This window comes from Phacochoerus africanus, chromosome 8 (assembly GCF_016906955.1).
Source record: "Phacochoerus africanus isolate WHEZ1 chromosome 8, ROS_Pafr_v1, whole genome shotgun sequence".
Lineage (NCBI taxonomy): Eukaryota > Metazoa > Chordata > Mammalia > Artiodactyla > Suidae > Phacochoerus > Phacochoerus africanus.
This window is the reverse complement of record NC_062551.1, coordinates 57,042,333-57,053,126: the sequence shown is the minus strand read 5'-3', so window position 1 is coordinate 57,053,126 and position 10,794 is coordinate 57,042,333. Positions and strand designations below refer to the sequence as shown.

Sequence of the window (10,794 nt, the reverse complement as noted above, 5' to 3'; positions counted from 1 at the left end):
AACTCCCTACCTGTACAGTGCCCTAAAATATGCAGTTCACTAGCACCAAAATATATGCCATGAAGAGCAAGGAATTTGTGAATTTATTTAAATTTAGCTAGGGTTGGAGTTCCTGTTGTGGCGCAGTGGTTAACGAATCTGACTAGGAACCATGAGGTTGCGGGTTCGGCCCTGCCCTTGCTCAGTGGGTTAAGGATCCAGTGTTGCTGTGAGCCATGGTGTAGGTTGCAGACGCGGCTCGGATCCCGCGTTGCTGTGGCTGTGGTGTAGGCTGGTGGCTACAGCTCCAATTCGACCCCTAGCCTGGGAACCTCCACATACCACGGAATCGGCCCTAGAAAAGGCAAAAAGACAGAAAAAAAAAAATTTAACTAGGGTTACACCAAATACTGTTGAGAATAAATGCAAAAGAAAAGCATAAAATATATAATGCAAAAAAGGGATACCATAATAAATGACAGAATATTAAAATATCTTTTTATATAAAAGCAAATTTTGATTCTTTTGCTGTAAAAAAAAAAAAGAAAAGAAAAGAAAGTAAAGAAGGAGCTCCCATCGTGGCACAGTGGAAATGAATCCAACTAGGAACCACGAGGTTGCAGGTTCGATCCCTGGCCTCGCTCAGTGGGTTAAGGATCTGGCATTACTGTGAACTGTGGTGTAGGTTGCAGATGTGGCTCAGATCTGGTGTGGCTGTGGCTGTGGCTAAGCCGGCAGCTGTAGCTCTGATCTGACCCCTAGCCTGGGAACCTTCATATACTGTGAATGCTTTTTTAAAAAGCATTTAAAAAAAAAAAAGAAAAGAAAAAAAAGATAAGGCTCAAGTTGTCTGGTAGCCTATGGTTAAGGACCTACCATTGTCATTGCTGTGGTTTGGGTCACTGTTGTGGCACGAGTTTGATCCCTGGCATGGCCATTTTTATATGTTGCAGGCACAGCCAAAAAAATTTTTTTCTTTAAATAAAAAGGCATGAGGGAAACTATCACAAATTTTCAAGTCAGGGGGGTGAAATCACAGGTTTCTGTACGTGATCCCAACTGACACAGAAAGTCTTGAGAACCAGCATGTGAACCTCGCCCGACAGGCTGAGATGAAGTGCTTTTGTCCTCTTGAACATGAAGGCCTCCCGAGGAGAACAGACTACAAAATACTCCAACAAAAGCAGGAGTTTAAAGGCAAATGTCCAGGGAGATTTGAGAAGAAAGGAGCTGTGTAACTCCCAAGGCTGTCACCATCCCTTCCTGAAACGGTTTCTTTTCTTCTTCTTCTTTTTTTTTTAACTTTTTAGGGCCGCACCCACGGCGTATGGGGTCGAATTGGAGCTGTGACCACCGGCCTCCACCACAGCCACAACAACTCGGGATCCGAGTCGTGTGTACAACCTACACCACAGCTCACGGCAAGGCCGAACCTGCGTCCTCATGGATGCCCGTCAGACTCACTTCCTCGGAGCCATCACGGGAGCTCTTGGAAGTGGTTTCGGAGTCATCAGGGCTGTGATGGCCTAAGAACATCTGTCCATACAGAAAGGGGTGTTATGTTGACAGTGTAAGTATCGGGGTGGAAGGCGGAGGAGGGCTGGGTGGAAAAGTGCTGTGGAGACGGGGAAGTTCAGGAGAATAAATGAAATATGCCAGGAAATAACAGTGCGTCCACCCACATCAAGGGAGGAAGATGGGGCCCGAGAAAGGGCCTGAGGAGGGACAGGTGGGTGCCCACGAGGGAGCACGGGGCTCAGCTTGTGACGGAGCGTGTGCGTGAGAACAAAACTGCACGAGGGCAACTGAGACGCTGACCTTTAAGGAAAAGAAAAGTTAGTTTAGCAAGTCACATACGACGGTCCCGTTTTAACTCCCGTTTTAACTCCGGGACTTCTTTTATGAGTAAGGGAAAGAATGAAAGATTTACATGTTGTAAGTTGATGGCGTTCCCGTGGTGGCGCAGCGGTTAATGAATCCGACTAGGAACCATGAGGTTGCAGGTTCGATCCCTGGCCTTGCTCCGTGGCTTAAAGATCCAGTGTTGCCGTGAGTTGTGGTGTAGGTTGCAGACGCAGCTCGGATCCAGCATTGCTGTGGCTGTGGCGTAGGCTGACGGCTACAGCTCTGATTCGACCCCTAGCCTGGGAACCTCCATGTGCCGCGGGAAGTGGCCCTAGAAAAGGCAAAACAGACAGACAAACAAACAAAAAAAAACGTTGTAAGTTGAAATCAACTTGACATCTGTTACACGACTTGCCACGTCATATATCAACCTGATTATTCCACAGGTTGTATTTCCGTGTGTTGACTCACTAAAAACATACATCATATTCCCAGAGAGGACGCGATGATGTTCTTAGCAGAAAGAGAAACTAGGAAAACGCCCCCAGGAACCAGCTCTCCCTGGGTGAGGATCCAAAACAGAAAAGTATGTGCACTACGAACTAGAGACGCGGCTGCAAAATACGAGAAAATATGAGAAAAGTTATCCCCACTTCTTGGGCTGGAAGTCAGTATCATCGGAATGTAAATACCACCCTACAGGAGCAGCAGAGTCTACGCAGTCGCTACTAACATCCCAAGGGTGTCCTGAAGAAATAGGTAAAAGTCACACGCAATCTCAAAAGATGCTCCATACAGAAAACAAGATTGAAAAGAATGAAGCTGGAAAGTTTCACAATTATTCCAAACCTCTTAACAACCTAAACTACCCAAAGCAGTGCAGTCCTGGCATGATGGCAGAGAGATCAAAAAACAGAAATAAACGCTTGCGTAGGGGGTCAAAGGATGTTCCCTGAGGGTGCCAGGAACATTAACTGGGGAAGGATCGTCTATTGAGCAAAATGAATTCTGGTTCACACTGAGATGTCATTCCAGGAGTTCCTGTTGTGGCTCAGCAGTAGCAAATCCGACCAGGAACCATGAGGACGCAGGTTCGATCCCTGGCCTTGCTCAGTGGGCGAAGGATCTGGTGTTGCCATGACCTGTGGTGTAGGCTGCAGACATGGTTTAGATCCCACGTTGCTGTGGCTGTGGCCGGCAGCTCCAGCTCCAATTCAACCCCTAACCTAGGAACTTCCGTGTGCCAAGAGTGTGGCCCTAAAAAGACCAAAAAAAAAAAAAAGCTCCCCTTTAGGAATGGGAATCAAAGAATCAAAGATAGGCTCTCTCTCTGTCCACTGTCCTTAGTTTTTCTAAGTAACAATGACAAAGATGGAATCCATCTCCACATTACAGACAAGAGTGAAGGTGGGTCTGAGGGGTGTCAACACGCACACAGGGCTTGAGGCAGCTGCATGCAGGCTCTGAGGGGCCAGACGGACTCAGAGAGCAGCCAGTGTTTGCCCATCTTCCGACGAGGTCTCCTGAGAACATGAGATGAGGATGGAACCGGGCGAGGTTCAGGCATCAGAGTCTGGAGGCCTCACGTATGATCTACATGGGCTGAGAACTGAGCATCCAATGGAATCAAGTCTGGAAGCAGAGATGACAGGGCAAATGGGCCCTTTAAAAACGTCCCCCTCAGGAGCCCCAAAATCAAGCAACAAGTTCACGGGCACCTGATGACTCGCACAGAGGATCACGATAAAGACTCTGCCTCTGTCTCTGTCAAAGCTGCAGCCCCCCTGGAGGGAGAAAGAATACATTTTACATGATGAAGGACAGAGGGCTAAGTTGTGGAGAAGAAAAATGTCCTCCCAGAGCTCAAATAATAAATAAAATTCTGTATCCCCAGCGAACGTTCCAGGGAGGGGAGAGTTTCCCAAACACTCTTAATGACAAGGCCTCCCCCCGGGCCTTCTGAGATCTGATCCCTGTCCACACTCTGATACACCCCCCAAGGCATTCACGTCACTCTCCACAGCCCAGGGCTCTTTCTCTTGCTCCAGAATGGGTTAAATATTCGGATGAGAAAGAGACATTCCGGCACGTAAGAAAGATGGCTTTTCCAGAATCTTATTCCTTGTCCAACTGCGACTGAGGTGAGTACAGATGGGGAGAGAAAAACACTTCAAAAATTCGCCTGGCCTGCCCCTTGACTGACGACACACAACATGCAGAAATGAAGCTCTTTGCCTCGAACTCCAAAAGCAAAAAAGCACAGAAAACAGGCGAGTGGGTGTGTTCAAAGGCGCCCGCTGACTTGTATGAATGCACCGGCTCTGAAACCACCTCTGATGCATCACGAAGTGGGCAGAGCATCCGAGGAAAAGCTAGGTTTAAACTCCTGATGCCTCCTCCTGAAGTTTTTCATGGAGTCAACAGAGATTCCAGATCAGTAACGCAAAACGGGCTCAAAAGAGCCACGTAACAGAAATGCAAAGACACCCAGGGGCAGATGCCAGCCCATGAGGGAAGCGATGCTCACCCAGGGAGAGCAGGTTCCTGCAGGTCTCCAGCATCACGTCCCTGTACAAGGCCCTCTGCGCAGGGTCCAGGCAGGCCCACTCCTCCGGGGAGAACTCGATGGCCACGTCCTCCAAGGTCAAAGGTCCCTGAAAGGAAAACCCGTTTCCCCAAGGGCCATAAGGTGAGTCTTTACTTTCAGAGATGACCAAGTCCACAGTGCTTAAAAAAAAAAAAAAAAAAAAAAGTCTAAATTTTAAATTATGATGACAGTGGAGTTCCTGTCGTGGCTCAGTGGTTAACGAATCCGACTAGGAACCATGGGGTTGCGGGTTCAATTCCTGCCCTTGCTCAGTGGGTTAAGGATCCGGCGTTGTCATGAGCTGTGGTGTAGGTTGCAGATGCGACTCAAATCCCGCGTTGCTGTGGCTCTGGCGTAGGCCAGTGGCTACAGCTCCGATTTGACCCCTAGCCTGGGAACCTCCATATGCTGCGAAAGCGGCCCAAAGAAATAGCAAAAAGACAAAAATAAATAAATAAATAAATAAATAAATAAATACTTCATAGGTATGAACTTGTTTTTTCTTTTTTGGTCACACCTGTGGCATATAGAGAAGTCCCCAGCCATGGATCCAATCTGAGCCACAGCTGCAACCTACACCACAGCAGCAGCATGGCCGGACCCTTAACCCACTGTACCGGGCCGGGGATCAAACCCTCGCTACCACAGAAACACAGCTGGATCCTTAATCCACTGTGCTACAGCAGGAACACCTATAAGTAAGAACTTTCTTAATCAGCATCGCAGCTCAGCACAGAAAGATTTGCTCCCATTGTACAGAGGTGAAAACTCTCAGATTCTTGGGGAAACTCAGCTCAGTTCAAGAAGCTAAGAAATGACACAGCCAGCACCTGAACGAAGATACAGAAGCAAAAATTTAAATAAAAGAAGCGCATCAGAAGCACACGGACAGACGGTTCCCTGCAAAAACTTGAAAGAAGTTCAAAGTGAACAACTCGGGAGGAAATAAAAGGTAACAGATGTGGACACACTCACACACAGACACAGCATGTTAGTAATCTTACTACTACTTCAACCATAAACATGAGAACCTAGGAAAGTTCCAGGCCAGGAGTTCCCGTTGAGGCTCAGTGAGTTTAGAACTCAACTAGTATCCATGAGGATGCTGGTTCGATCCCGGGCCTCGCTCAGTGGGTTAAGGATCTGGCGATGCCATTAACTGTGGTGTAGGTCGAAGACATGGCTTGGATCCTGTGTTGCTGTGGCTGTGGTGTAGGCCAGCGGCTACAGCTCTGATTAGACCCCTAGCCTGAGAACCTCCATATGCTGCAGGTGTGGCCCTAAAAAAAAAAAAAAAGAGTTGAAACAGAGTGATGAATTTAAGGAGATGGGAAGGTGAAAGGGAGGAAAAGATGCTGCATTGTAAACAGACCAGGTGGGACTTATATTTTATCAGACAAAATAAGCCAAAGACAAAAACTGAAACAGACAGAAAACATTGTATAACAATAAAAGGTTCAAATTACCAAGAAGACATAACAATTATAAATATATAAACAACTTTAAAGGTTCTCCAAACATGAAGCAAACATTAACAGAAAAACAGAGAAAAGACAAGAGCACAGGAGTTCCCACCGTAACTCAGTGGTTAATGAATCCGACTAGGAACCGTGAGGTTACGGGTTCGATCCCTGGCCTTGCTTAGCAGGTTAAGGATCCGGCACTGCCGTGAGCTGTGGTGTAGGTTGCAGATGCGGCTCGGATCCTGCATTGCTGTGGCTGTGGTGTAGGCCAGTGGCTACAGCTCTGATTCGACCCCTAGCCTGGGAACCTCCATAGCCACGGGAAAGAAAGAGAAAGAAAAAAATTAGCACCTAAAATTCACTTGCATATCTACACACAATCAACAAATTCCAATGAAACTTAGGACACAATCCTATCTACTATAGCAACAAAAGTGACAGAATACTTTTAGGGAAAAACTTCCCAAGTAGGTGAAAGACTGGTACACCGAAAACTGCTCAATGGTGCAAAAAGAAATCCAAGGATATATAAAAAAATTTATTATTTTTTTTTATTTTTAGTTTTTTTTTGTCTTTTTGCCATTTCTTGGGCCGTTCCTGCCGCATATGAAGGTTCCCAGGCTAGGGGTCGAATCGGAGCTGTAGCCACCGGCCTACGCCAGAGCCACAGCAACTCGGGATCCGAGCCGCATCTGCGACCTACACCACAGCTCACGGCAACGCAGGATCGTTAACCCACTGAGCAAGGCCAGGGACCAAACCCACAACCCCATGGTTCCTAGTCGGATTCGTTAACCACTGAGCCACGACGGGAACTCCATAAAAAAATTTAAAGATACACTGTATACATGAATTTGATGACTTAAAATGACCATGTGACTGAAAATGTGATATAGATTCAATGGAATGTCTGTCAAAATTTCAAAGACAATTTTTTTTTTTTCTTTTTGGCTGCCCTGCGGCACATGGAATTCTTGGGCCAGGGATCAGATCCAAGCGACCCAAGCCTCAGCTGCAGCAACCTCAAAGGCAATTTTTGCAGTAAAAGAAAAAAATCATGGTAAAATTCACAGGGAATCTCATGGAATAAAACAGAGAAAATACTATTTTTCTTTCTTTTTTTTTTTAAGACCACACCTGCAGCATATGTTAGTTCCTGGCCTAAGAGTCAAATTGGAAGCTACAGCTGCCAGCCTACACCACAGCCCCAGCAACACCAGGTCTGAGCCACATCTGCAACCTGTGCTGCATGTAAGTGAGGCCAGGGATCGAACTCACATCCTCATGGACATTACTCTTGCTCTTCACCCGCTGAGCCACAGCGGGAGCTCAACATATTCGAGTGACGAGATGGAGACCATGATTTTAAGATTTCAAAACATTACAAAGTAATCAATATCATGTGGCACTGGCATAAACACAGATTCATAAACCAACGGAACAGATGAGAACACCAGAAATAATCTCGTGAAAGATGCAAAATGCACAGGCGAGGGTGCCAAGACCACACAGAGGAGGAAAGGACATTCTCAGTTATAAACGATGCTGAGCAACTAGATACATACCAGGAAAAGAATGGATCTGGGGGCTTCCTGTCGTGGCTCAGAGGGTCAAGAACCCGACCCAGTATCCGTGGAGAATGTGGGTTCAATCCTTGGCCTCACTCAGTGGGTTAAGGATCTGGTGTTGCCCTGAGCTGTGGCGCAGGTCAAAGACGTGGCTCGGGTTTGACATTGCTGTGGCTGTGGGGTAGGCTCCGATTCAACCTCTAGCCTGGGAACTGCCAAGTGCTGTGGGTGCAATCATTAAAAGCAAGCAAACAAACAAACCTGAACAACAAACAAAAAAAAACCTTTTTTTTTTCCTATTTTTTTTTTCAGGGCCATACCTGTGGCACATGGAGGTTCCCAGGCTAGGGGTCCAATTGGAGCTACAGCCTACACCACCGCCACAGCAATATCAGATCCGAGCTGCGCCTGCAACCTACACCACAGCTCATGGCAACACCAGACCCTTTATTCACTGAGCGAGGCCAGGGATTGAACCTGTAATCTCACGGTTCCTAAGCGGATTCAAAAACTCCTGACTTTGGAGTGCAGCTTCTTGATCCTGGGTGACCGCACACTGTGCATCCAGATGGGGCCCAATCCCTGCCCGACGCTATGTCTCCAGTCCATGGGTGTGAAGCCCAGGACGATGCCCAGGGGGGGCTCTTCACATGCTCCAGCTCATTGGGTCATAAGTGGAGGGGACAGGCCCTGAGGGGAGGCCCCGGGTGACTGGGAACGGACAGTGTCGGGCAGGACACTTCAGCAGCGTCAGACAAGATGAGTGAGGTCAAAGGAGGGCATCTCAGGAAGGACAGACGGAGAATCCCTGAGGAATTAACTTTACCTGAGAAACAGCCATTCCTGACTCCTGGTCTTCCTTCCTCTTCCTCCTCCTCCCCCGCCGGGCTTCTTGCTCAGGCAACATGCGTCTTTAGAAATCAAACTTGAAAGTTAAAAAGATGCTACTTAATGCTTAGACTCAACATACTGCGTTCTGCCGCGAGACAGGTTTCCGCAATCTTTTCTTAGCCTCTTTGCTTCTAGTTTCTATGCTGAAAACTCCATCTTGTCCTGCTTTCCTTCACCCCATCTTCCTGCTTGGAAAACAGTCGCAGTGCAGGTAAATGACTTAAGCTTAAGCACAAAGACCTAAAGGCATAAGCCATGCATGGGGTCAGCTGAATGAGGACAGAATGCGTTGGTACAGGCCCACGTGTGCACAGCATGCTATGTCCTCTAAAGAGGAAGATGAGCCTCATGGCCCCAAGGAGATGCATTAGCAGGAGATGCATTAGCAAGGAGAACCGAGGTGCAAACCTAGGCATGCCAGCCAGGTTGCTGCAGATAGGCACGCCTCCGTCTGCAGAAGCACAAGGATGATTCTCCAGAAGGCTATGCCTAGAGACCCCACGCCAAGCTTCCTCAATGCTAATGACTGTTAAACGCCTAAAGATCAGAATAAAAGCTTAATCAGCAACTGGCTCTGTGACTTTTAAAATAACTTTAAAAAATCTATATCCTGCACCCAAAGCCCCCTCCTCACTTGACGTCATCCTCAAGAGCACAAAAAAGCATTGCAGTTTCTTAAGGCGGGGCTCTTAGTCCCTGAGACCTCGAGTCCCCCTTTACTCAAGATAAATGTCTGTGTCTTGTTTTATGTTAACTTTTTTTTCCTGAAGTTTCGAAGCACCCGTTCTTCAGCCCCAACCTCCTGAGCTGGTCTTGGCAGCGTTCTTGTGCCACAACCACACGCACAGGGGAGACCGCACCATGTGGAAGAGACAGGCCTCTGGGGTCCGCTGTCCCAGGAGGGACTCAGGACAAGAAACTCCCACGAAGACCAATAGGAGAGTTTTCCAACAACTTTCCTTCTGATTAAGCTCCCCTCCTGGTGAGGCCCTCACTTACACTCAACCTTGGGCACCTCAGCTGGACCCTATAACCCCCTGCAGGTCACAGACCAACCCTGCTCCATCCCCCGTGCAGAGCAGAGCCTCCTCGCCCTCAGCACAGATACCAGCCCCCAGGATTGGGAGGACGCGGAGCGTTGCTGCTCAAGGATGGATCCGGATTGGAATCACCTGGGGCACCTTAAATATTGATGTTGGATCCCACATGACTGCATGAAGGAGAATCCCTGGTCAGAGGGCACAGAACATGTACATGCAAAACACCTCATGGATCTAAGGTGAAGTCTGGGTTAAGCACCACTCAAAGGAGGCAGGCTTTGCACATCTCCCACTTTCCTTTCCAGGTTAACTGAGGTATAATTGATAAATACTACTGGTGTGTATATGAGACATTCAATGTGATTCTTTGGCAGTTGATAAGCTGTGTGATAATCACAATACAGTACTTTACAATTCCATCAATTCACTATTTTATTTTATTTTTATTGATTGATTGATGGATTGATTTGCTTTTTAAGGTCACACCTGACTGGGGCTTATGAAGTTTCCCAGGCTAGGGGTCCAATCGGAGCTACAGCTGCCAGCCTACACCACAGCCACCACAACACAGGATCCTTAACCCACTGAGCGAGGCCAGGGATCGAACCCACAACCTCATGGTTCCTAGGTAGATTTGTTTCCGCTGTGCCACGATGGGAACTCCTACTCCTATTTTATTTCTGTGTGCTGAGAACACTTAAAAGTGTTTCAAAGAAAATACCAAGTACACAGAAATACAGTATGATTAAATACAGTCTGCACAATGTAATTAGATGTACATGTTGCAAATGTTTACCTAAATATACCAAACAATGCCATCTCCAAAAACTACATATAGATATTTTTAGGGCCGCAGGTCTGGCATATGCAAGTTCCCAGGCTAGGGGTGGAATTGGAGTTACAGCTGCCAGCCTACACCACAGCCACACCAGATCGGAGCTACATCTGCAACCTACACCTCAGCTTTTGTCAATGCTGGATCCTTTACCCACTGAGCGGGGCCAGGGATCGAACCAGCATCCTCACGGATACTAGCTGGGTTCGTTTCTACTGAGTCACAAGGGGAACTCCCCCAAACACTACGTATTAAAGAGTTTGCATGGTGACACCCCAGTGAGACCCACAACAACCCAAACTGCCTTTCACATCTTTCATTCTGCGTCAGAAACATTTTTCATTTGCAGCACAAAATACTAAAAAGTATCAAAGGTAGCCCACAAAATGATCTTTGTGATTTTCCCTCTATTCCTCTAAAAACTGCATAGTGATTTCTATTTGTTTTCTTTTTTCTGGAGCAGGAAGCATTTTATTACTTGCAGCAATTAAGGAGAACACTGGAGATCTTTCCCAAAGCAATTTCTCTGCACAATAATTCCTGACCTATAAAAAAAAAAAAAAACCAACACAAGACACTTGCGGAG

The 10,794-nt window shown here is 47.1% G+C and overlaps 1 protein-coding gene across 3 annotated transcripts in view; it reads right to left on the bottom strand.

Annotated features, from left to right (window-relative positions):
• Positions 1-10,794, bottom strand: part of LOC125132690 (zinc finger protein 665-like) — a 49,087-nt gene that overhangs the window by 3,607 nt on the left and 34,686 nt on the right. The window contains exons 2-3 of one of the 3 annotated variants that reach the window (XM_047790322.1): positions 8,269-8,367; positions 4,352-4,478 (exon numbers count right to left, since the gene is read on the bottom strand). The exons of 1 other annotated variant lie outside the window; for it this stretch is intronic. In XM_047790322.1, coding sequence (XP_047646278.1) covers positions 4,352-4,478; positions 8,269-8,349 — 208 coding nt within the window. In that variant the 5' untranslated portion in view covers positions 8,350-8,367. The remainder of the gene's footprint in view (positions 1-4,351; positions 4,479-8,268; positions 8,368-10,794) is intronic. One more of the 3 variants, XM_047790323.1, reaches the window with a different exon arrangement.